General features: G+C 44.1%; 1 protein-coding gene across 9 annotated transcripts in view; it reads left to right on the top strand.

Moving 5' to 3' along the window:
• Nucleotides 1-27,843, top strand: part of PLEKHA7 (pleckstrin homology domain containing A7) — a 1,124,460-nt gene that overhangs the window by 947,942 nt on the left and 148,675 nt on the right. For all 9 annotated transcript variants that reach the window (XM_086956043.1, XM_086956041.1, XM_086956042.1 and 6 more), the window contains 3 exons: nt 19,366-19,434; nt 19,563-19,643; nt 25,794-25,943. In XM_086956043.1, the coding sequence (XP_086812169.1) occupies nt 19,366-19,434; nt 19,563-19,643; nt 25,794-25,943 (300 nt within the window). The remainder of the gene's footprint in view (nt 1-19,365; nt 19,435-19,562; nt 19,644-25,793; nt 25,944-27,843) is intronic.

Genomic DNA, 27,843 nt, shown 5'->3' with positions numbered 1-27,843 from the left:
CTCAAGAGGAGACCCCAGGTCCTGGACCCTTGACTGGCATCAGTGAGAGCTCCTCCTAAGTTGGAAAGGTGAAAATTATGAAGTTTGCGTTGCTCGCGACCGTGAACGGACACATTTGTGCTGAAACTCAGCCGACTGCAATGATCACCAGTACGAAGCTCTGGTGAGAATTGCTGTTTGCGCCGACAGTGACTCTGCCTGATGAATGGCAACACGAGACCTGCATTTTGAACTACAGGGACAACAGCCCATGATTACAGCCCACAATGACCCACAATGACAACAAATGTGAGGCTGCAGTGATGCCCAAATCTTCACACTACAGCAATGACCATCTGCAATGCTACAGCAAGGACCGCCTACGATGTCCGACCTAATGTTTACTCTAAAAGCCTCCTCTTCAGGGCCCTCTTCAACACGAACTGAACTCTTTGAGCTGGACTTGAGAAGGCAACTCTTCAATGGGACTAATGCGGCCTCTATATTCGACCCATGCTCCTTCGCGGTTGCCTTGAAGTTTTGACTTTCTCATAGTCTAGCGCGGCCATAAAAACTTTAAAATTGAATTTCTCTGGCGCTACTAATTTATTCTTTATCTTTATAGTATCATTTTCTGTATTAAAAACTATTCTATATTTCTAAACTGGTTTGGGATTTTTCCTCAGTGGTGTTTTAGCTTTACTAGTGTTTGTGGGATGCATAAATATTTTATACATTGCTGCTAAGTCAAGAGTGACTGCTTTTGTGCCAAGCTGCCAGAAGGTTAAGCACAGGTTAATTTGTGACTTTTTGTAATTCACCCTGACAAAGATTGTGTTTGTTACCTGAGTGCGGCTTCCACCCGCTCAGCCAAGAACCCAATTTTTCACAGACCAGTTACCCAGAGAGGCATTTTTTTGTGGAGCATGCATGAACCCCATTGATTTTCCGTCACCTGAACCATTAACTCTCTGTGTGTCACTTTAAGACATAATGGGTATATGTATCAAAAAAGAGTTTTGTGGTTCTCAAATTGCGAATTTTAGTGAATCGCTATTAGAGAATCGCAAAATGCAATGTATGTAGGATTTGCTAAAACTTTTTGCGGATCTTACATATTCCTTATTTGCGAATCGCAAATTGAGATTCGCAAATAAGGAATACCCTCCCATTTATTCCTATGGGCTAGGAGGCCCATAGGAATGAATGGGAAGCCATTCTCAATTTGCGATTACCAATTAGAGAATCACAAATTGAGAATGCAATTTCAAGGTTGCAAGGGTGCCAAAAGGACACCCTGTTCCACCCCTGAAATATGCATGTATGCACATTTTGTGCACATACATGCCCTAAGGACATGTATGTGTGACATATGGCACTTTAAAAAAATCTAAAAAGTGTTTTTTTTAAAGAAAACGCAAATTACCACCAACTTGAAGTTGGTGGTCATTTGCAATTCCTTAAGGCCAAATAGCAAATTTCTGGTGCTTCCAGAATTGCATTTAAGAAATCACAACTTGCAATTCCTTAATTGCATTCGCAAAATAGAGAATCGCAAATTTTGCGATTCCCTATTTTGCGATGGCCTTTTGGGAGGATACATCCCAAAAGGATTTTTCCCATTCGCAAACGGTCAGATTCAGAGAATCTGCTGTTTGCAAATGGGAAAAAGGCTTGATACATATGGCCCAATATAAAGACAGTTGATATTTCCTTTGCAAAGGTTGAATCAGTACTAGTGGTTTACTACATATGATTCATGATAAATTTCGATAGACATATTTCACATGTAAAGGATAATTTGTTTGCATAAAACATAAACCGGAATCATTAAATAAATTCATTTGTATTTTGACATTTTTTGAATATACTGCGAAAAACCTGGTAAAAATATGTAGTGATAGTTAAGAGGTATCAATACACATAAATATCATCAAACCATGAGTAGAACACTTTGGAAATTGCATTTGTCATGCAGTAAAGACTGAACGGTGTCCGATTTTTTATTTAATATCAGCCATAAAGATACATGTTCATAGTGACTGTGGGAGGAACTCTGAAGATGGTGCTTGGTTTAAGGGGATTTTTAAACTGTACTTCTTGTTCATCTAATCATCATCATCATCATCAAGAAAACTTTATTTCGGTAAAAAAATACCATAAAAAGTATGCTTAGAACATGTAAAACAAAGTAGACATAGATGACAAAGTGAATTAATTAATACAAGAATAATTCTCTAAAACATTTTCCAAATGGGCACAATTGAGCATAATTCATACATGTGTAAACCCAGTTAAAATAGTATGTATAAAAAAAAATTATTAAAAAATACAGGAAGAAACCTTTGGCTGGCATGCCAATCAATTGCCACGGTGGCGTTACACAAGAATATATGTATATACCCTTGTACTCATTCAACAAAGTTTCTGCGCTTGTGCCACATAGCTGCCAGATATTGCGAAACTGCAAATACAATGCATTCAGTTGTATCATGCTTTAACACTCTAAGTGCTTGCGTACACTGACGAAAGCCCAGATTTTTACACAAGGGTACGAGCCAATACCTCCTCGGTTTGTCATACGCCGGGCAAAAAAGAAGACATGGAGCTCAGTTTCAGTCTCACAATTGCAGGCTGGGCAATTCTTCGGAGTGAGAGGTGGCCACTTGCTGGTGAAAACTCTGAGGGGTAGAACACCATGCCTCAATTGAACATACAATTTTTTAGCTAATATTGGGAATATAACATCTAAAAAGGGCTCAAACGAATAATGATCTTTCACATGCAAGAAAGAGGCAGTGACAGGGCCAATTTGAGGATACTGCATTAAGTTTATCAGAACGATAAATAGTCACAAGCATAGATCGTGAAGTGGCTTTACATTTCCTCTCTGGGTCAACCCATAGAGCAGGAATGCCTAGCCTCATAAACTCGTTCTTAATGAAAGTAAGCCAAGGAATTTTCAGAGCACTAGGATAAGTCAATATTTCTTTAAGTTCCTGTCTATAGTTTATCAGCTCTGGTGTCACCCAGAGCCTATGCCAGAACCTAAGAGGTTTTAGTGCTAGCTCTTCATCAATTGATCTGATCCCCAGGTCCAGCCTTAAAGGAAGGAGCGGGGTACTAGGTGGGAGTCCTAAAAGTCGTCTTAAAAATGTGTTCTCTATCCTAGTAATTTCAGACCTATTGCAGTGTCCCCAGAGCTCTCCCCCATAGATAACGGCACCCCTAGCTTGCGATTTGTAAACTTCCAACGGGGGGCCAACAGGTTTGTTAGTGGACTTATTGGATAGTTTCAGAATTCCTCCAGATAGTTGAGCAATTTGAGTTGCGATTTGGTTTGCTGGGGACCCCACGACAAGTTCTCGTTAATGGTAACCCCCAGATAATCAAAGGTATCTACCCTTTCGAGTCTCGTCGTCCCTAGTATTGGATTCGGTCGAGTTGTTCTGGGGGGATTGAAGATCATGAATTTGGTTTTGAGGGAATTGATCTCCAGTCCCCAGGTGGTGCAGAATTCTTCAAAGCCATCCAATGTTCGCTGTATGCCCATTGGAGACTTAGAAAGTAAAAGGGTGTCATCAGCGAACATGATGGCAGGCACCCTGTCGCCAGCTAACTTAGGAGCATCGTTGTCCTGTACTCCATTAAGTTGCGCGATTATCTCGTTGACGAAGAGGCAGAACAGGGTTGGTGCAAGCACACAGCCCTGCCTTACCCCCCTGCCAACTGGGAATCGGGACGACAGAGCGCCACTCTTCCCACATCTAACCTGGGCAAAATTAGCCACATGCAACCTCATCAGAACAGATAGAAGGTGAGTAGGGATACCCAGCTCGAGAAGTACACTTCAGAGCTTCCCCCGGAGAACAAGATCGAATGCAGAGCGGAGATCTACGAATACCAAATAGAGGCTGCCACCCTCTATTCTCACCAATTTCCAATGCAAGAGTAGTAAACGAAAATTTGGTCCAATGTGGAGGTATTCTTCCTAAACCCTGCCTGATAGGGACTTAGAATTGCAAACTCCTCTATCCAATCTTGTAAGCGATCCAGAACGAGTCTCGCAAAGATTTTCTGGGGGACATCAATGAGGCTTATGGGTCTGCAGTTGGATGAGAAGAGAGGAGAGCCCTTTTTATATATTGGGACAATATCTGCACACAGCCAAGTTCAAAGAACCGCCATGCCTCTCAAGACAGCATTAAAGAGGGTCTGAAGATAAGGACCCCAGATTTTCGGCTCGTGCTTGAAAAGATCACCCGGGAGTTTATCCAGGCCTGGTGCTTTGCCTGAAGCGAGTTTAGTGATTGCATTAGAAACTTCCACCACCGTGAACTCAATCACCTCTGACTGCGTGTTAAGTACAGATTTAGTTAGTAATAAATCATGGTCGTCAGAGATACCCTCAGTAGAGTATAGGGCCCGATAGTGACCTTCCCAGACATCCACCGCTATATTAGGTTCAATGGCTACTTTCTGCTCGCTACTACCAGCATTTATAATGGGCCAAAATTTACGAAAGTCTTTAGCCGCTAGCGCAAATTTTAGACTGGCCCACTTATCATAAACCCATTATTTCTTTGCACACTTGATTATCCTTTTATAGTGTGCCCTCCTTTCTTTAATTGCAGTTCTATTATTATCTTCTATAGCCTGCAATAGTTCAGTTTTGGCCTTCCTGCAGGTAGTATTGTACCAAGAACAATGAGGGGCCCTGTTTCCCTTCTTAAGAACCTGGGGGTTGAGTACTTCTGCCAGTTTGGTTACTAGGCCCTCATGGAGAGCCTCCATCTTATTAAAGTAATCAGGGGGCACAGGTGGATTGGATAGGACTGCAACCTCCATGAAATATGGATTCGCCAAGCTGTAAAGTTTTGCAATTTGTTCCGGGTGCTCCAGTAATTTATGCCATCTTACTCTTCGCCTGTCATTTGATAGGGTAAGATCACCAGCATTAACCCCGGAAGGTAATACACCACTCTTACTGGTATTAGGCAAACCCAGATCCAGAATTAAGTCCTTATGGTCGCTATCAACTCTTGTGAAAACATTGAGATCTATAACCTTCGACCATAGCCTTGTCTCAACCAAAATATAATCAAGGTGGGAAGTTTGACCAGGTTTGTTAAATGTAAATTTAGCTGGGATATCAGAGGGGGTGCGACCATTACTTGCTAGTAGGGAGTGAGTTAGAGTTAATGCCATGATCTATGTGATTAGCGGTGTCCATGCCCTGGCTGGTGGAGCCTGGATCAGAGGAATAGACCAATGATCGTCCTCTGCCACTAAGACAACTTCACTCAGACCCACAAGTGGCTCATATTGACAATTTAGATCCCCTCCCACCAGGAGATAAGTACTACTCGAGATTGTTGAAATAAAAAGGGACAAGTCCTCGATAGTATTGGACTCTTTGGTTAAACTGACAGGGCGGGAATAAACATTAATCAATGCTAACTTAAAAGCATTAGGCAGGGAAAGAACTACACATTGAATGTCTTTAGAACAGGTGTTTAGTGGCTTTACCGTGCAGCCCAAATGGGAGCCAATCCAAATGGTAAGTCCCCCTGAGGGACGACCTAGCCCTCCCCAGACTGCTGGGACAAAGAACGAAGCGAATCCTGCCCGATATTGCTCCGTCCGGGCCCAGGTCTCTTGAAAGAGGCACACATCACATCCATCCACAAAGGAACCCCATTCAGGACAAGTCAACTTGTTAGTCAAGCCTGCCAAATTCCAAAATAGAATTCTGAGTATCTCCACCCTTACACCCACATCCATACTCTTAGATGCCTCATCGTTTGCCTCCCCAATTGGACCCACACTGGTTAGTAAGGGGGGCAATGGATGGCCTTGTGGGACTAGGTCTAGTACGGACTCCTTATATCTATCAATAGAGGATGTACCCACCTTGCTTCTTAATACACTCCCACCTCCTGCGGGGCTATAACATTTTGTGATACCAACATCCGCCTCCCCCGCTCTATCTCACGATCTGCCCTGTTTTCATCCACAAGAGTGGACTGCAAGTTCCAAGGATTCAGTCAATCCACCAAATCCAGGCAGCTATATCTGTTTTGCAGGTAAACGGCCGGAGGAAATGGAGGTTCTGTGAACCTGCCCGGACTGTGGTCACCCTCTGCCAAACTGCCTGCAGCGATCCAAACTCGTTCATTACCCGGACTAATGCACAGTGGACCGGAGGGGTAAAAATGCGACAAGGGATGTGACTGAATAACTGACACGAGCCTGGACTGACAACACTCACAAATATATTTCACCGTCCGTGTATCTCTAAAATTTATCAGGATACAGTCTCCCTTTGCGTCCTTTTCTCTATAACTCACCCATGACACTCTGCAAACAAACATGATTTCACTAGTTACGTGTGGTGGAAGAGGTCTATTTTTATTAAGCCAGTCCGTGACCTTGTTCTTTAGTGTCAAGTACGATTCCTCACTTTCATTCCTCAACTCAGGTACTCCAGCTAAGACCACTACCTATGGGCTAGATTCAGGGGGTAGTTCGATTCTTATAAGTGGTGTTTTGTTAGTGCATTGATGATGTGGAGATACAGACACACCGCATTCTTTTCTAGATATTAATTTACTTTGTGACTGCTGTTCCCGATCACAGTTCGGAACATTCAACACTGGCCCTGCTTTGGCAGTGCCGCACTACCAGCCCCCATTGCGCTTTGTCATCTGCCACAGACCTTGGTCCACCCGTATTATTTAAGTCAGGTGGAATAAGAGGACGGTCAGGTATTAAGCAGGGACATTTTTTTTGAGGGGTTTGTTTGTCACTGGGGGGACTTAGCCTGGCTAGAATCCCAGAATTTCGATCAGAAGCATTAGTAAGAATTAATAAGTTTTCCTCAATAGCAGCCAGTCTGTTTGTAAGTGGTAACAAACAGTCAGCAATTATAACCCCACTTTAGCCCAGAATTAATCATTCAGTATAGACACAGGAACCTCTAGTATGTTGGAATCTATCGGGACCACTGGTGGCATCTCTGGCTCAGTCTCCTCGTTCGGTACCAAGGACCACCCTCCCGCTTCTTTTTATTGACACCTGGCACGACCTTTGGGAGTTCCTTTCTTCTCACGGAGGGGGCGGACTTCGACCTGGTTATAGCACATGAAGACTGATCTTGTACACTACTCTCCTGCACAGAATAGGCTGAGGCAGAAATACTGTTACTGTCCCCAGTTGCCATACGGATATGGGGGGCTTGCATTTGGGAGTCCACCATAGATGGATGGTTGATGATGGAAGTTGAGCCATGGACTGGAGAACGAACCAACAAGAGCCCACCCTGAGACAAACGCTTAGCAGATAATGGCTCGAGTGATAGCCGTCGTTCCGTGACTGCTATCTCATTGACAAGTACCTTCGTAGCTCTCGTGATGAAATAGTCCAAAGTTCCCATCATGCTCCCCCCCCCTTCGAGCACATCTTTTCCTTGTTAGCACCATTCGCCATTATAGTTGTTTAGACAATTCACCGGTTTAAGTCCCCCAGTTGGTGGAGATTGAGCAGAGGCAATGAATCTTACCGCACTTTAGCGAGCACTGTTGTCCCTGACCAAACATTAGGGAATGGGCCCAGCCCAGCCTGCTCCAGTCTCGAACGGGCTCAAACGGACCTGCCCTTGGCCCGGGCTGCGCCCGGCGCGCACCCGCGTGCGTCCCGCGAAGCGGGAGCGGCGAGGTTCTTTTATGCGGCCAGGTACGGGCGTGCCCAACAACCCCCTGGGACAGAGAGACCCCAAACAGCAAGGATGCAGAGAAATGTGTCCTCAGTTCGCCTCCAGACACTGCGGCTCCCCTAATCATAAACGGTGCAGGACCTTTCTTTCTACTGAAGTGATGCATTCTGCCAAAGTACGAAAATACATTATTTGTGGAGAGGCTATCAACTTACTTATATGGCTAAACAGAACTATGACTAGCTTTATAATCCTGTGTGTAACTAAATATGCAAAAATTACCACATCTATCCCAAACACACGCTTTCTAGCTGCTGAACCTCTCCTGCTAGCACCTATGTGTTGGAACTATTAAGAGGGAGAATCGACGTTTCTCTGTTCAGTCAGCCATGTAGTGAATGCTGTTGACTTGAACTTGCTTCATTCGTTATTCTACGGAACACAGTTTTGCTTCGATTTCAATTGGATTATTGGCTACTGTTTCCACCACACTGAGCTACTTGTATGTTACAGGTTATGATTTAGTTCATTGTTTGCAGAAAAAAGAATTGAACATAGCATAATCTAAACGAATTTAAGCAGGCCAATGAGTCTGGCCTTAGCAAGCTGGTGCAAATATACCCACTTTAATAAGTGTCTCCATTCACTTTGACTGCACAAAACCTGTGCACATTTTTATATCTACCTAAAAGTAGTTCCTTTCTCTTCAGTGACAACCCTAGTTCGATGTGGACCACATGTAGGCGGCTGTTTATTTGTAAATTATTTTTGTGGCATATACGTGCAATAAAAAATAATTAAAGAAAAATAACCATTGTACCAACCTACCCAGGCCACACCTATTGATGTTTTGAATTCTTGTTTTAATGCTGTCCCACTATTATTTTTTGCAATCTCCTGCATTCCCAGATGCTCGTAATCGCATCTTTCCTCCCCACTTACTCCCTCGCTGTACCTCTCTTCAAGGCTCTGTTTTCTCTGGATAGTCCCTCTTCGCCCTCAATTACTCTTCACTGAACTCTCCCTCCCCTTCATTCAACATGTAGCTCAGTTTTCAAGACCCTGCTTCTTCCCACACCTCTGCTTGTTTATCCTACACCCCTGCCTGTTCATCCTTGGCCTGACATGCACCTGAAATGAATAGTAGAAAGACTTCCTTTAGAAAGCGGTGCTCTCTCCGGCACAGTAGGAAGACATGTTCGCGCAGTATTTTTGAAGGTTTTTTTTTACAATGGTTCCAAAGAAAATCCTCACAGCCAAAGCCAAGTGAGGCATCGATTTCCAAATTCCTTATATTTATTGCTGTTTTATTTTCTTATTGCTCTCTTGATTATTCTGCTTTTTTGGCAATTGGACATTTTGAAAATGAGTAAATTACTTCAACTCAAAACGACTCGGGCATTTTAGCCCAATATTTTTATTGATAATCGCGCAGATTTTACTGTGTTTAGTTGTATTCGTATTTTACATATAACATTGTGAGCTGGAATTATAAAAGCATACGTTTTGGCTATCAAAAGATCCAAAACCCTACTAAAATAGGAGCATTTTTGGCCCTTTAAAAATTTCACAACAGCTGGAAAGGTAGTATTTCTCAAATGGACGTCTATTCCAGAAGTTTATCCACTAATATACATTCTCCTGTCCCTTTTCCTATTTGTACATCGATAATAGGGCCATCGTCCTGGTTAGGTTACTGGCCTAGACATAAGTTGAGATAATTTGGCTTGATCTATACTTCCAAGTATGCTAGTCTCAAACCATGCAAACACTCGAAGACCAAGCATAGAATCTTGTCGTCTATTTTCTAGTATCTGGGAGTAAATGCTAGAAGTTCTACAAGCAGATTTATGCAATTTTTCTATCAAGTATCAAATGTTCTGCAACATTCTTCGTGTAGTACTGTGTCTGATACATGCACTAATCAGTAATATCATGTATGTGCCTAGATGACTAGTTAACAAAGCATTTCAAAACTTATTGGGCAAATAGTAAATTACTAACTGCGGTGCTGACAAGACTTAGCAAGACAAATTATAATTTGAATGAGTTACTGGCACTCAAGTGTATGGCCGCAGGTTTCTTTAGCTGAATTAGGGTTTTAAGAGTATTTATCATACAAGAAAGCAGGGTTTCTGGCCCACTGGCCTTGTGACTAAAACAGGGGAATCACCCAGGGATTCACCTTTTACCTCAGACACTCTTAACCGCAAGAACACTTGAGGAGCACTTCATGTGAAGTGCTTGCAAGATCAGTATGGACCACGTGATCATATAGCGAGAAGTCAAGCAGTAAAGAGGAACTCAGGGGGGTTAAAATTAAACATCCATCTTGCAGAAAGTGAGAAAAATAAACAATGGTTTTCAGCTTCGTCTGGGCTCAGATGAAGGCTTCAGCATGGCCCAGGGAAAGATTGCACATATGAGACTTTTAAGCAAGATATCTACAGGTTAAATTGGATGAAAGCATTAACCAGCGCAGTGAAGATTCCCAGGGTTTAAGTATTTATCCAAAAGATGGTTTAACAAGTGTGATGCTTGGTATAGGGTCACAGAGGGTAGCAATGAACGTGTTACAAGATAGTGTAATAATTTATTAGGCGGTAGATAGTAGATTCAGCAGCTTTTATTTATTCTATTTTGAGAGATGGTCATTGCCTCATACTTAGTGGGATGTAATTCCAGAATTTTTGGTTGAATGGGTTTAAACATATACGAGGCTTTAAGTGGCAATTTAATTTTCATTTTTGTAGGAAAGTGTACCTTTTCTTACATAGTTACCCCTAATGTTTGCTTGGCATCTCATGCAAATTTGACAGAGGTGCACTGAGTTCCTGCTATCCAGGTCCCCAGTGCCAGATCCCTTTCCCTAAAACTGTACAATAGTTCCCCCAATTGGCAATACCTTTAGCACCCACTGTATGTCCCTAGTGAGTGGTACCCAAAGTACCTAGGGCAAGGAGGCAAGAGATAGTCCCTAAGGCTGCAGCATGTATTGTACCACCCTAAGGGACTCCTCAGCACAATCACGCAAACTACTATCACAGGCTGCATGTCAAGGTGCAGAGAAAAGTGAAGACATGACATGGCACGGTGTGCCATTTCTCCAGACACTGCATGCAGTATAGGTAAGACACCCCTACAGCAGGTCTTGTATCCCTAAGGCAGGGTGCACTATACTACATGTGTGGACATTTCTGCATTAGTAGATATGCCCCTATGATGTCTAAGTTAATTCCTAAATATTACAAGTGAACAGGGAAGCAATTTGAAGTACATGTGCTGGACACTGGTAATTACGAATTCCCCAGCTACATGAGGGCTTCACTGAAACTAGAGATGTTTGGTATCAAACATCTGATATTAATAAACCCACACTGATTCCAGTGATGGGTGTATTAATACATGCAGCCAGAGGGCACTTTAGAGCTACCCCCTGAAAACCTTCTGACTGCTAGTGTACTGTCTGACTGGTGTAGACCAGCTTGCTCCCACATACAGGTTTCTGACTACCTACAGGTGAGCGCTCATGCTCTCTGAGGGCAGAAACAATGCCTGGTCTTGTAGGAGGTGTAATCATCTCCTCCAAGCAGGATGGCTACGTAATCAGCATATCAAGGCAGGAGGCTTCAAAGGCCTCTGCTGCCTTTAATATGTGACCCCAGGCTTCCCCAGACAGGAAAAATGTCACCCCTTGCCCATGCCCATTTGGCAACAAGAGAGGTGGAAAAATTACCTAGTCTGGAGGTGTGTTCCCCCAAATTGCCAGCAATCTCCCTTGGAGTAGAGAAGCTACTCCCCTTCAGTCCTCAGGCACTGAAGAAGCAGAGTCCGGCTTACTGTGTAGCTGCTCCCCGGTCAACCCAATACAGCGCCCCCAGGAAGAGGTACTTGTGTTCCTGAAGATATGATCTGTCCCCCCACCGAGTGAGAAAACCAGAACCAAACTGATCTGTACAGGACTAATACCTGGGGTACTGAACCCCCTTGCAGCAGCCAAGGCCTGTTTATGTCCAGTCAGTACTCTGATAGCACTGAGACTGAGCAGCTGTTGAGGGACATCAGCACCACAGAGACCCATTTCCAGAGTGTCCCAGCAGTTCTTATTTTTGCACCCTCAACCAGCAAGATTGACAATCGCCCAGCCAGACTTTCCACTCTACACCCAAGGGCCCCAGCCTGGGTACCGACAAACCGGCTGTGCCCCCTTGTTCCCAGGACCCTTGTGACCCAAGCCCCCCATTGGGAGCTCTTAGACTTGTCCCCAAATCCCCCTCTGCAGCCTGTTTCTAGGTGGCCCCCTTCTTTCCACCGGCATAGCATGCAAAGCTACCACCCCAAGCAGCACCTCTGTACCCGGAGCCCCAGGGCTGGCAACGAGCAACTGCAGGTGGTATTTTGGACCTTGGCCCCCTAAAGCCCTAAGTCCTGAAGGAGCCCTCGGAAACCAAGCATAAATAACTATATGCCACACATGCCTTTTCTACCATAGGGAAGCAAGAAAACCGAGGTCCTCATCCTCGGCCCCTGTACCTCCGTATGGGACAACACCTGGTGGCCCTCCACCCTCTAAAAGCCACCCAACCCCACAGACCACGTACAAAACCTCAGCAAAACCTCAGCATTATCCTCGACTCCTCCCTCTCCATGAACCGCCAAATCAACGCTGTCGCTTCCACCAGTTTCAACTGCCTGCACATCCTCCGCAAGACCTTCAAATGGATCCCCCCCCCCCCCCCAGATGCAGAAGGACTGTCACCCACGCTCATCACTAGCAGATTGGACTATGGCAAGGCCCTATACGCCAGAATCAACAGAACTCTTTTACACAAACTCCAACCCATCCACCACGCTGCAGCCAGACTCGTCCTTGGAACTCCACACCATGAGCACAAGACCCAACACCTATGAGACCTCCACTGGCTCCCTGTCGAGAAGAGGGTCACTATCAAGCTCCTCATTCACACCTACAAATTCCTCAACAACATCGGATCCAAGTACTTCAATGAGAGAGCCTCCTTCCACGTACCCAAGAGGAATCTACGTTCCGCCGACCTCGCCCTGGCAGAGGTCCCTCGCATCTGCAGTTGCAGAACAGGCGGTAGAGCTTTCTCATACATTGCATCTAAGATTTGGAACGAGCTCCCTGTGAACATCAGGCGCACCCCGACCCTGTACACGTTCAGGAAGGACCTCAAGACCTGGCTCTTCTACTGATCTGGAGCTGCCCCCCCAGCTCCTTGAGACCCTCACGGGGAGTAGCATGCTTTATAAGCTCCCTGATTGATTGGTTGATTGATTGATCATTGCAACATTTTTAGGTCTGTGTTAGCCAAGACATTTTGATTTTAATATAATTGTTTATTTTATGCTTAAAGGGACTTTCAGCAGTTAAAATTTTTCCTCAGTCAATTACGGCACACAGCATGGCTGATACCACATTGGCACCCCTTAGGTGCATCTTGCCTGCTGTATCACAGCTCATTCAGTGGCTGAAGAAATATAATCACATCATCCCATCCTGATGGAAGTCCATTAGGTCCCCTTGCTGGTTCGGATCGTCTTCAAAACTACAGCTTTATCATTTACAAAGCTATAATGACCAGCACCCCCGCTTATCTTGCAGACAAGCTCACCATCTCTGGTGGATGTTAACACACCCTCAGCCAGGTTACCATCAGGCTGCGGACTAGGAAACGTAATAATGAAAAAACAAGACAGCAGGCCTTTTCCATCTATCCACTCGGGATGTAGAATCTGGAACAACGTCTTCATATCCATCTGAACCGCTGTAGTGCTGCTCTGATTTAGGAAAGATTTGAAAACTCACCACTTTAAAGAACACTACATCATTATGCATTAACCATCAGCAGCCCAGTTCCATCTCCTCTTACTCGACTTTATGCTTAGGTTTGACCCTGTACAGCACTACGCTGCCTTTTGGCTAGGTTTGCTTTATAGAAATGCCATGTAAATACATACACGGGGTAATGAATGAGTTGGCCTACTTCAGCCATTGGTGTATTTCACTGTGAGTGGTAGAAGAAGCATATCTCCCTAAGTGACAGATACTACTATATCAATGTGTGCCTTTTGGGATCAAATAGTTTTGTCTTTAGCCAATATTTATTCTTTTTTTGGATTGATGAGGGACGGGCAGTTTCCCCAATAACAAAGTTTTGCTAAACACATGAAAAAGAAAACAAGCATTGACAAAGCCAAAAAGTAGGTAGTCAACACCGGGCTTATTGGCTTTGTTAGTTTATTTGTTAGATCAAGTTATGCCTTGATGGAAAGAAGAAAAAAATAGGGATTCATATCATAAATAACTTTTTTTTTCAATCTTTAGGCTAGGGTTCTCCAAAGTTGATCCCGGAGGGTTGGATCCTTGCCAGATTTTTAAGATAACTACATGTATCTCAATTGGGATATGCTAAAAATCTGGAACGGATCAGGCCCTCCAGGACCAACTTTAGAGAACCCTGCTTTAGACAATAGTTACTTGGCTACCAAAATCTTGCAATATGTTCAATGTTAATCTGTTTTATCCTATAGTAAGAAATGTTCAAAGTACACTATAAATAAACACTTCTTGGGCAATCTAGTCCAAAACAACGGCCTTTATAATAAAATGTCAAATCTGTTTAAAGAGTGCATATCCTGAGCCACCAGGAAATAACTGTGACCTAGCAATTCGTTAAAAACTTCAAATAAGGCTCTAGTTGTACTGGCACACAGTGGTAGGAAGGCATTTTTGGGCACTGAGAGAATACTGATATTAAGTGCGCTGTATGCAGCTGCGATGAGATTGCCACAAGAAGGTATCATATTTAAAGAAACCCCTTATTTGATTGAAGGTGAGGGCCCAAAAGGAAAATGTAATTTTCCTGGAGCACCGAGGCTAGTTATGTGTATTGCATTACTTAATACTTATACCTGTGTAACATTTTCTGCTAATAAGGGCTAATCTCCTGCTTCTCCTTTGATTCCCTGCTCAGGCAAATAAAACATGACCATGCTTATTTAAACATCACCTACCTTCTTAAATTAGAGTTAATAAAGGTGGAGCCTGCACGATATCCTAGTCCGCTCCAGAAACAAAGTCCGAAACGGAGTCTTCAAAAAAGTGCGACAGGCCCATACCAAAGAAGCACCATGGCAGAAGAAGGTCATCTACCTAGGCAAATTACAATAACAATTGCTCGCCATGAAGAAGTCACACTTGAGAGGCACCGACAAGCTCCCCTGGTTCTAAACCAGAGGAGTGTAGAATGAACTAACCGAAGACAAACTGCAGGAAAAGAGCAGGGTTGAAAGATCTGTTCTTGGAACATCAATGGATTAAGTAAAAAGCTGGAGGAAGATGATTTCCTATAGTTCATCACCCAATTTAACATACTTCTGATTCAGGAAACTTGGCAGACAAATAACTCGCCACTTGTGGGATACAAAGAACACTTCATACCAGCACAAAAGGAGGCCCTGCATGGTAGGGCAAAAGGAGGGCTATCAATTTTTATATCTACTGATTTCCTTTGGAGAGATGCCTGTATCAGTCTAGACTCAACATGGATGCAATGCATTAAAGTCGAAATCTCTCCTACCATGGATTTATTAATCCTAAATGTTTACATGCACCCCGGGGGGATAATGCAAAGGGAAAAGAATTAAGCAACTAATAGCTGCAATCAATACGCTGAAAACCACCTACCCAAGTGACAATATGATAATAACGGGTGACTTTAATGTGAACCTAATCCAAGGACAGGAGGGGAATCTAGCGACCTTCATACAGCCAGGACAGGGCGATCAAAGTAGACAAGATGCAATGGGGAAGAAATGTGCAGCAGAATTGGAAGCCCTTTTTCTGCACACGCTAAATGGAAGGGGCCCCTGGATAGACCAGCAGCCCTAACGAGGGTCACTAGGAATACAGGCTCTACAATAGATTACACATTAGTAGACCCTGATCTATTTTCTTATATTAACGATTTCCATATCCTTGAGGGGGTTGAAAGTGACAACTATCCCCAGGTCTTCACATTATCGATTAACCTAAAAGGGTCAGAGCAGACGCACCCCCCTAACATTGAACACTCAACTTTTTAACTTACAAAGACTAAACTGGAACGAAGACAACATTTCTAATTTAAAGGAGACATGTCGGTTATTGCTCTCACCGTCAGCAGAAGCTCAAGACACAGTAAAGGCCTGGGAGTCCTTCGTAGTTAACATCAACAAAAAACACCAAAACAAATGCAGAGGACACAAAACAACAAGAAATGGAGGAGAGAAGTGGTATACGCCAAAAATGCGCTCAATAAAAAAGCGGCTGAATAGATACCTAAGGTCTTTTCGAAAAAAGGACCCCCAATTATCACAACAAACTCTCAAATCGATAGGAAATTTAAAAAAGGAGCTAAAACGTGAAACCAAGGTGGCCAAGCAAAAGTATAAGGGATACCTGGAGTCCACTATACTCCATGCCAGCAAGCGGCGGAACTCCGAACAGTTCTGGGCTAAAATAAACCTCATGCTCAAATGGCAAAAAGCGGCACTTTAACTCGGACATGACAGATCTAATATGGAGCGCACACATCGATTCAATATATAATTCCACATTGGACAAGCGCATAGATAACACAACTGCGAACCCAATAGAGCTCAACTCGACCCCCAGTTTGAAAACAACCCCAGAAGCCTGGAATCCCAGCATGCAAAAAGATTCATCTCACACCCACAGTCTGGTACGGGCGGAAGCTCCAGTCCCGGTCCCAACACAGTCATTTCAAATCCAAGAAAGCTGTAAGTGTTCAATTCTGGAGCATACAGGAGAAACAGCGCAGATTACTCCAAAGCAGGTTCTGAGGACTATAAATCAACTGAGAGCAGATGGGGCCCCCAGACCAAATGGCCTACCCAAATCTCTATTTAGGCAAGATCCTACGTTTTGGTCCAGCCTCTTATCCCCCTTGTTCAGCAACAGCTTAAGCACCGGGAATATTCCTGACTCCTGGAGGGGCAGCATTATACAACTGATTTACAAATCGGGGACTCGCTCAGACCCTAACAACTACAGGCTAATAGCCCTAATAGACGTTGAGGCCAAGATCTACTCTATATTTAGGTCAGAAGCAAAAACTTGATCCAAATGACACAAACAGGATTCCGAGCCGGCATGGGCACCCTAACAAACTTATCAGCAGTAACTCTCCTAGCTAAGAAAGCAATTGACAACTCAAACATTCTATACACATGCTTTCTAGACCTCAAAGCTGCCTTTTATAAAGTGCCAAGACCTAAATTATGGGCTAAAATGAAAGCCTGGGGCGTCCCTCCCAAATTATTGGAAGCAATCATCAATTTATATACCCATACTTGGGTCCAAATAAAAAAGGGGATGGTCGGTGCCTAACAAAGAAATTTCCAACATTTAACGGGCTAAAGCAAGGATGTGTGCTGGCCCCCAGCCTATTTAACATCTACACCGCCGACCTAGAGCTCGAACTATCCTCAGTCCAGGGCGATCCACCGAAACTGGGACAAACACCCATAGCGAGTCTGCAATACGCGGATGATATTGTGCTTCTTTCACAAACTCCACTTGGCTTACAAAGGCTAATCGCTCAACTTGCTCTGTACATCTCTAATGCACAATTAATAATAAACCTTAAAAAATCTAATGTCCTATGCTTCTCCAGCTCTCGTAAAAAACAACCAAAATTTGTTTGGAGGATAAATTCTTGCATCTTAACCCAGGTGGACTAATACAAATATTTGGGCATTCTTAGACCGGCAATTAAAGTACAAACATCATTTAGACCATGGGAACTCAAAAGCAAAACAACTTCAATTTGCCTTCAAAACCATACAAAAAAAACTGGTCATTTGCTAAAGGTTATAGCAGCAAAAATTCTGCCTTCAATCACATATGGCTTGGAAATGATGACCACTAACGACTCTACATTGCTAAACCTTGTCCAATCAAGATTGTTTAAAAAACTTTTCTCAATTCCGCGACATATTTCCCAAGCACAAATCCGCCTGGAATATGGATTAACAAATCAGATCCCGTCCAGATAAGGGGTCTTGGCCAAATATTACTGGCGCATGAGGAACGCTGAAGATAACCCGCTTGCCCATCTCTGTTGGGAAGAGGTCGAAAAACAGGCTAGGCAGACCAATTCCACGTGCAAGTCTTTTAGGCAGGCACTTCTATTGCTAAATCTGGAAGAACCTTGGCATTCACCAATGTCATATACTTCTTTTAAACGAATCACCAACACAGCCGTCAAACAAACATCGCTGCAAATAGACAAAGGATTAGTGGTTGGCAAACGTCATGCTTGGATCGTGATGCCAACATACAACCAACTGAAACAACAATCCTATTTACAAGAATGTTTCAGGGACCACTACAAGAGGACACTAAGTCTACTGAGGTTGGGGTGGTTCCTGAGCAAAGACCTTACCCCTAAATGGCTACGGACCTGGTCAAATTTGGATTGTCGCCTCTGTAACATGGGAGCAGAGTCGTTACTGCATATAATATGTATTTGCCCGGCCTTACAAAATCTAAGAAAGATCTTCCTGAAGCCATTCTTAAGAGAAACACAAGTCAGGACCTGCAGGGCGGCTGTGATAAAATGCCTCAGCGGGTCCTCAATACAACTTTCCTGTCAAACCATATAATTCCTGGCATTCGCAGCTCAAGATTTTGAAAAAAAGACAGCAGCAAAAGAGGAACTGGGTCTTATGGACTCCCTGTAGCTAGAAACAGATCCTCCTTCATTCTCCTTACAGCCACCCTTCTCTGTTATTTTCATACACTGCAAGCATTTTATTTGAGACAAGAGGGGACAGTTACATTTAATTAAATATAAGCCCATATGTGTGCAGCACCCCCTGTTATAACAGTCATTTGTAGGCCCCTATATCTCAATGAGGGGGACTGCCTTACAATAGTGTTTCTTTTTATCTTTGTACATTTAAAAACACTTTCCCTGTTTTTACTTATTATGTATATTTGTGCAAAGTCGCTCAGGACACCGGGGCTAGTGTTGTTTTATGTTGTTCTATGCTGATTTAAAGATGCCGATTTCCGTTATTTTATGCTGATTCAAAGATGTTGATGTGTATCATATGGTGGTAAGTTCCACCCTTTTATGATTTTAACAAATCAAATAAAGTATTATTCTTCTACCTTCTTAAATTGACGTTTTAAGAGAGTTCTTTAAAAAGCCTTCTTGTTCGAGCATCCATTTTGCTGGAAAAACTTCACACATGGGTGTAGGGACTGTACTACTTCATGGGGATGCGTTATTTGAAGTGTTATAATGCTATCATTTGTGACCACTCAAGAAGGGTCTCACACTTTGTGGGACACTTGCTATTTTCAGCTGTTTTGTCCAATCAGGTTTTAGCAGAGAGGTGTATTCAGTGCTCCAGAATTTCAATCCGTGTTTCCCATGTGTATAAAGGGAACCTTTTCGAAATATGTCACTTAGAAACGTCGCTTTAATTTGAATGTTACTTAATTCACAGAAATCATAATTTGACCTCAGCATGTCAGTGTTTAGCCTTATCAATCAGCTGCACCTGTTCTTTACAGACGAGCATTCGCTTGTTCGGTGTTTTCTTATATATTTTTGTAAATGTTTTCTTTGTTGAAGGTCACAGGCCGAGAGTCCCTGAAAGGTCGATCTTCGAAACCTCTTCGTGTTTCCGAAAGTGACGTTGACGTATGTATTTTCCAATGGCGAGTTGTTGTTCCTTTTCCATTATAAGTCTGGATATTATTGTTAACAAAATTGTGACACAAGTGTGCCGTCCGTGTTTTACATCATGTGAATGTCTTTCTGTATTTTAGGCCAAGCTTAGTGTCCTCTGTGAGCAGGATCGGATGTTGCAGGACTTGGAAGACAAAATGAGAATTCTGAAAGACAATAAAGTAAATATAGTTTTTGTTGCCACGCTTTTTTTCTGAAAGAGTTGTAAATGTTGGTAAAACTTGGCAATTATATTATGCTGATGTCTTTTGCCCTTATTTAATATACAATTATAGGTTCTTCAGCCTAGTGCTTAGCAGCGTATTTATTTAGAAACATGCATTGCCTCTTGTACAAATTCAGCAAATATTGTTTTGCATATATTGAGTATTTATGGTCACTTTTCTGCTTCTAATACACAAAGCAGCCAGTTCTCAAATAGACCACGTTCTATATCCTTATGCTCAAGTCGGACGAAGACTACTTGTGGGGAGGAGGAAGAGCTACTTTCACCCCAGGTCATTGACTGTGACAACTGTTGGTTAGGGAAGTACACAGCAGGACCCAATCTACAATGTGCACCTAAAGGCCATTTGTAAGCAATGTGGTTAAGGTAAGACTGGTCAGCACACGTTTTTAGGTCGAGCCTAGCAGTGGGCATGCGCTGTTCCGCGAGGCTTCTTGTGTCTGCTCCGTGTGGGTCTGACTCCTCCCACACATTCGATTGGCTTTTGCATGTGTCTTTCAATAATGAAAGCACATAAATGGCAATAGGCGGATGCATGTCCCACCAATTTAGTGCAGGGTGGCAGCTGCATTTCTCGCCCTCGTGGGTCAGGTTACTCTCTGTAATGTTCACTCCCACAGTGTTTTGCTGCGGGAGCAAGCAGACGTGCTTTGGTGCCTTCTTCCCACCGCTCCCCTCCCTCCCATTGTCCGTGCCATCTAAACCCCCTCCCTCCCCGTTGTCCGTGCTTTCAATATCCCCCCTCACTCCCTCCCCATTGACCATGCCTTCAATATCCCCGCCCTCCCTCCCCGCTGTCCTTGCTTTCAATATGCCGCCCTTCCTCCCCGTAGCCCGTGCCTTCAATATCCCCCCAACCCCCTCCCTACCCGTTGTATAAAATCATGGCGGCTGCACGCCTGTCTCCCGTTCATGATATCACCCAAAGCAAAGTGTTGGTGGCATTGACCCCAACAACATCGTAAAATAACCATGTGATGTGTTTTTTACGATGCTGCTGGGAGCGTTGGCGCCACTTTTCTTTGGGTGATATCATGAAGGGCAGCAGAGGAGATTAGAAGCCAAAGAGCTGGCTGGAAGAAGTAGCCGAGGCAGAGATGGCGCCCACGTGAAAAGGCAGAGCAGCGGCAGCCAGGGTGCCAGTGCTTCTTCTGACTTTTGAACTCTGCCAAGCCTGGCTCACTGTGCCTTGCAGCTGCTTCCTTCTTGCTGCCCCATTGATGATACTAGACGGCACCCCCAGCGGCTGCAGTAGCCCCCGGTAGCATGGCAGAATCTGTTGAGCTATCAGAGCTTTAGACTTTTTAAAAAGTGAGGCATTTCGTTGTTTGCATCTGTGAAAGCTATATTTGTTAAAATAGGTATCTGATTTTCATCTGTACCTCCTCTTATTCATGCGGTGAGGGAGGGTCAGTGTGCCCCTAGTCATGTCAAGATTGAGAGAAAATGTCTTGCTGCACTAAAATATTGTGATAATGCTCATTTGATACCTAGGCGGACAAAACAATCAAAGGCTGGTCGTGCAGTTTCCGTGTGCCTTTTGGAACAATCATGCAGTGCATCGTTTGTGCCAAATTGCTGCGTGTTGTAGAAGACAACCTTTAAAAGTCTCTGCCAACCTACAGTCTAATGATAGATTTTATTCAGGGCTTTACCACAATGGAATATAAATTTTTCTAAGGGTGATTACCGAGCCCACTTCTGGTATTCCGAGAAGCGGTAATAGTCTTATTGAACCTCCATTAACTGTAAAAACCACAGTTGATGGACAGAATGCAGACCAATGTCATACATTCACCCCAGTACAGAGATCTGGGCCTAAATCCATCGTTTTTTTGCACTCCACACCACCCCAGTTCAGACATGGCCATATGCAAATCAGTTTGCATATGGGGAACAGTCCAGGCCGAACTGCCAAGCCATGCCTTCCCTGGACCGGAAACAAGCTTCTGAGGACCGGTTTCTGGCATTCCAGCCGTCTTCAGCCCGGCTTGCTTAAATCCAGTGGTGTGGAGTGCATGGGACTCACGTCTGAGCATACCCATCCCACTTGGGGTGAAAAATGCAAAAACCACAGTTGATGGACAGAATGCAGAACAATGTCGTACATTCACCCCAGTACAGAGATCTGTGCCTAAATCCATCGTTTTTTTACACTCCACACCACCCCAGTTCAGACATGGCCATATGCAAATCAGTCTGACCCTGTGCCTCATGGGAACAGTCCAGCCCGAACTGCCAAGCCATGCCTTCCCTGGACCGGAAACAAGCTTCCGAGGACCGGTTTCTGGCATTCCAGCCGTCTTCAGCCCGGCTTGCTTAAATCCAGTGGTGTGGAGTGCATGGGACTCACGTCTGAGCATACCCATCCCACTCGGGGTGACAAATGCAAATACCACAGTTGATGGACAGAATGCAGAACAATGTCATACATTCACCCCAGTACAGAGATCTGGGCCTAAATCCATCGTGTTTTTGCACTCCACACCACCCCAGTTCAGACATGGCCATATGCAAATCAGGCTGACCCTGTGCCTCATGGGAACAGTCCAGCCCGAACTGCCAAGCCATGCCTTCCCTGGACCGGAAACAAGCTTCTGAGGACCGGTTTCTGGCATTTCAGCCGTCTTCAGCCCGGCTTGTTTAAATCCAGTAGCAAGGAAAAAATCCTAAAACTCCCCCCAAGTGTCAGATTTATTCTTTTTTCAACAAGCACTTCTAATCCCAAGATGACGCCATAGCCGCTCTTCGGGCAGTTTCCCTGAACGACTCATCCGGCAGAGGCAGTATCGTCTGCGACTTAGGTGGATGCAGTCTGCTATTCTCGGGTGAGGCCGCCGGGGATACCTGAGACGCCTCCTGCGCTCCTGCTGATGCCTCAGTCGATGTGCTGACAGAACACCTGCGGGGACTACCGCCGCAGCAATAGATCCCGACCCTGCCAGCAGGATCAGGAGGTGAGCAAGGCACCTGAGCCCTTCTGTTCGTAGCAGTGGGGGCATTACTGGGAATCCCCTTGACACAGCAATCTGACTTGGGGACTTTGTTGAGGCCGAAATATTCATTGCGGAGCCGTCTCAGGGCAGTGCCTGACCTCAAGATTGCAGCTGGGGCCAGTCTTGATTACTGCCACCGGGCACTCCCAAACTGAGCTATTGGGGCATTTCATCTGATCCCCCTTCCGAAGGCGCTCTATTCTGGGGGCATTTCGAGGCTGTGGTGTCCACTGTAAGGTCGTGCCAGGACAACACCAGACTTTATAATGGTACCTGCCCCTTGACTTCGTTCTGCCCACAGTCTTCTCCGGTTCTCTGGCGACTGCCTCTCCCGGACGTTGAGCTTCCTGCTGATTGCGACTTGCTAATCACTGAAACAATAAACCCATTCACACCTGGGTTTTGATATGACTGCAGTTTCTCATCTCTCCTACTCCCTCGTTTGATTTCGACATTCTTAGATTAAACCTGATCATTATCCTGACAGTGGAGTCCGAGCATTATGGCGGATTCCTGGTGGAGCTGCCAAGACAGCTATAGAGGAGATCGGCCCTGGTACACCCCCGCGGTCGTCACCTACCCAGCCGGATATTAGGAACAGTTTCTCCCATTCTCACTGTTATGTCTCCGTCCTCCCCCTCCCCCTCACAAATTACTGTAACATTGCTTTTTTGCACCATGTTTGACTATTCTCTTGTAACAGATGTAACTTGTAACTTCTTGTTCCTCATGTAAAGCGCTGTGATACCTCCGGGTCTAGACAGCGCTATATAATACTTGTCAAATAAATAAAATCTAATCACGCGTATTAGTCCGCATTTAAATCAATTTTTGAAGCTTTTCCTTCAATCGTAAGGACCGCTCCTAGGTAATTGCAGGCTGCTTGGCCTCCTGGTGGGAAACTGGTAGAACCCTAACTCCCCTAACGACTACTCCTGGCACCCGTCCCACTCTAAGGCAAAACACTAAAGCTGAATTAACAGGATGAAGAAGGTAACTATTAGATTTGAGAACACTTACCCAGCAAAATCTGTTTTATTCTCCACCATGAAAAACTGTTTATAGTTTTGGAAATACTCCTGTGCAGGACTTGAAAGAATGCTGTTTATAAAAGTGCCCTTATTTTTTAATTCAACAGTTATAGCCTAACCAAACAGGTTCTTAAAACACATAAATGAAAGGCATTGTCATTTATAATGCACAAAGCTCAAAATCTCGCAAATGCTAGGCCTGTTGCATTGCAAATGCTTGTTATGTTTGGCAGTAGACAACGTTTCAAAATTCTGTATCTTTTAGAGGCAGCGGAACATTTTATACATTTTATACATTTACCCTGAAGTTAATACTGTTCTTCTTTTAAAAACTGTGACAGAGATTCTATGATCAGCTAACACATTGACTAAATCCAGAAGTAACGGCCTGAAGGAAGTTCAAACGCCAGAGTGTTCTTAGAGTTAAGCCATGTTGTACTGTGACGGCTGCCACTTACGGAGAATGGTGGCGCGGGCAAATGGGTGGGTGCATGAAGTGACGGTGCCCCTCAGCTACCAACACCTCTCCTCGGCTCGAACTGGCCTAATAAATACCGCACACGTACAGTATTTAGTGCTGTTACCTAACACATAATTGTTATTATTTACAAACGTTTACCTCTTGATGAAGACATTGACTACCTGGGGAAAATGGGCACTGCCCAGAATCGTGTATGCATTCCTGCAGGCGCATAATCTTGCTCTCAGTGCTGATGATTCCGAAGTGCGGAGCACTACATTTTATACTCTGCACGCACGTAGAAAAGTAACAACAATTTTACATCCGATTATACAGCCACTTAACGTAAAAACAGTTGCTCGACAATGTGTGTCATATTCCTGTTACACGAGCCAAACCATACTTAAACTTGGCACTTCCGGCTCCACACTGAAATAAAACGGAGCAAAAATATAAAGAGACGTTAATGGACTTCGGTAAGTGTAATCCCCAAATGTAATGGCGCGTTAAGTGTCATAACAGCCGTGTATAATATTTCCTAATGTGTCAATTAAATAGGCCGTCTCTGCAATATTGGGAAGAGAAGTAGCCTTACCAAAGAAAACACCCCTTGGCAAAAACCTGAGACTCCCAGTCCCACATAGGCTGTCAGCTATGAGCCACCATCAGTGGGAAGCTCCCGCCTCAACAATGCCCCCACTCCCCCCTCCACATTGCAATTATTAAACTTGGGCCCATAGGGCCGGTGGTAGATTGTTTGGTGGCACTGCCCCTGGCACCTACTTCTTGCTTCCAATTGGCTGGCTCTACTGTCGTGACCAGCAAGACAAGATGTCAAGGGAACTTCATGATGGGATAATGTCGATCAAGGCTCGCGACAGTCAGGACACATGTGACCCGACCGTGACCACAGCAACACAAGGACAGGTGTGTGTCTGTCTGCCTCCCTCAGGCTCTCCGAGAACATCCCAGCAATGGCAGAAATGGCCAATCACTGCATGGCTTCACATAAGCCCTACAGTGATTGGTCATACTCCTTTGCTAGAGTCTCTCAGCCTACCATCCTCGGGGTGCCTCTTATGTGCACAAAGCTGCACCAGGCAACAACGACTTTCAGACAATCCAGATGCTGCTCCCTTGCAGTGCCAGGATTGGCTTGAGCAGGGGAACTCAACGCTCATTAGGAGACCGGATCTGCGGCATGCGGGTGCCCCATTCCCCTAATGTGCAGCCAGAGCAAGCCGCTAGTGCGCATGTCGGGCTGGCCAGAGAAATTCTCAGTCAAACCTGACGTGCACTTGTGCTGTGTGTTTGCTGCCACCTACCACCACCCCTATGATGTCACATGACAGTCTATGACTGAAGCCCCACGCTCCATCAGAGCCGCTGACTGCCTCCGCATAAAATAAATACAATATATAGAGTAATCGGGAGTGTTTTATTATACATGTAATAGGGGGCAAGAGGCCAGATTATTACTGGGGCAACGCCCCAGCGCCCTAAGGCAGAAACTGCCACTGAAATTGTAGCAAGCATTTTAAAGAGAACACAAAATGCGCAGCAACACATTTTATGTGCATTTTTTCTTATTCTTTTAGGATAAGCTTGAGACTGTTTTGGAAGTTTTGCACAGACAAATGGAGCAGTACAGAGATCAGCCACTGCATGTGGAAAAGATTGGATGCCAGCAGAGGCTACTGCAAGAGGATCTGGTTCAAATCCGTGCTGAAATCTCCAAAGTGTCAACTGTAAGTGTTTTTTTTCTTCACATTATTAGCAAAAAATATTTTAGGGTTTATTCGAGCAATCATAAATCAGATTGTATTCCCTGGGACATGTCTGGGGAGTATTTGTTGTGCTAGTGTAATGTTATTGAGACTTCTAAGTGGCTGCAGCAGTGATTGCCCATTTCCTGAATAAATGACCCGCTCGCTCGTCCATTATGTGATAGTAGAAGGGGCACCCTCTGAAGGGCACCATTAAATTGAAATCTTTTCACTGGTGTCAGACAGGACCCCACTGTCAAGATTCCATGCGAGAGTGAATATTGTGGTTTTGGACAGACAAGGGGAGGGAATGGGCAGATTGGCTGGAGGTCAGTTATATTTATTTTTTATATTTGGGCGGGAAGGGGAAGGTAAATGTACAGTGTAGTGGCTTGTGCTGAGGGTTAATAATAGAGGGCAATGGGGTGGTTGGCAGGAGGCCAGGTGTATATTTTTTTCATTAAGGTAAGAGGTCAGTAAATCTTGAGGGTGGTTGAATGAGTGGCAGGAGGCTAGGTATTTTTGTTTCTCATTTGGGTGGGAAGAAGAGTAAATGTTGAGGGCGTTGGTGGTAGGAAGACAGGTATTTTATATTTTTGTCTATGGAAGGGGTGGGGAGGCTGTGTAATGTAGTTCTTCCCCATTATTCTTCTATTCTTATGTAGATGTTGGAAGCATGAGCAGATTATCTGGGGGGCCAAACAAAACAAAATCAAAGATTACTAAGAAGTGAATAATGGGGGTAGTTTTCGCCTCGGTGTTCTCACTGACAACTCCAGCTTCGCTCTTGTTTTCTATTTGATGTCACTTTGAACCGCTCAGTGAAAAACATCCCCGCTATTTACTTTTACTTATCTGTAATTCTATATGTTATGCTTGGCTTCTCTGGAAAGACTGTCGGTTACACGAGATTGTAAACCTCGTAATTCATAGCTATGATTTAGCAATAATTGGTGGTGAAACTCATTACCAACTGTTTTTACATCGCAATGGAGTTCCAGGCCATGCCTCATTTGGGATAGGGAGGGGAGGCCATACAACGTATGACTCCTCCATTACTCATTTGTCTCAGGATTAAATCAGGACCATAGTGGTAAAATTGAGACTATGCAAAATTACACTCAGTAGCTTTTATTAGAAAGTTAATGTACAGGACAGTCTAAAAATGTGATATCTTGTAGATGCCATCTTTTAAAGTTCACAGTTCAAGTAACGTAACCATGAACAACATATAATGCAGTTGAAATAAGAGGCAAAACGTTTGATTGGGATATTCCTTATATAGATTTAGAACAAATGTGTGTCAGCAAGTGACTGAGACACATTGAAGATGAGAGGGACTAGGTGGAGCAAAGGCTGGTAGTGCCAGTCGGAAAAGAGCCCCTTCTTTTTTGTTCTGTCTTTATTAATCAGTGTGGACATGCAGTTCCTAAGGGGTTGTAACACTGGATCTGAAATCTATTCAGTCCAGGCACACTTCAGATGGTTTCCAGTACAAGGCTTTGGATGAATCCAGTGAAAGTCTTAACCAATCAAGGTTTGGGATATTTCGCAGACTATCAGTCTGATTTCTATTATCTTATCAAGGGTCACGATTGCAATAGCTTGATTATGCTTCATTCAAGATCTTGCTTCATATCTAGTACTGCCTTCCAATGATATGTGATTATTTCCTTTAAAAAAAAGGAAAGAAAGCATTTCTGCCCAAAAATCTTGAAAGTAAAGAATCTCAAATTCAAAAGCATTGGTAAAACAGATAAGTAAAAGGTGCGAAGGGTAAGGTAAACTGCAATGCATTCCTAATCACAATTGTGCAGGAGGGGTCTTGAAAGGGGAGTATTTTCCTAGCTCAAGTTTGCAATGTCATGTTCCCATTGTTTGC

This window comes from Lissotriton vulgaris, chromosome 2_1 (assembly GCF_964263255.1).
Source record: "Lissotriton vulgaris chromosome 2_1, aLisVul1.2, whole genome shotgun sequence".
In the NCBI taxonomy this organism is placed as follows: domain Eukaryota; kingdom Metazoa; phylum Chordata; class Amphibia; order Caudata; family Salamandridae; genus Lissotriton; species Lissotriton vulgaris.
This window is presented reverse-complemented; position numbering and strand designations above follow the sequence as displayed.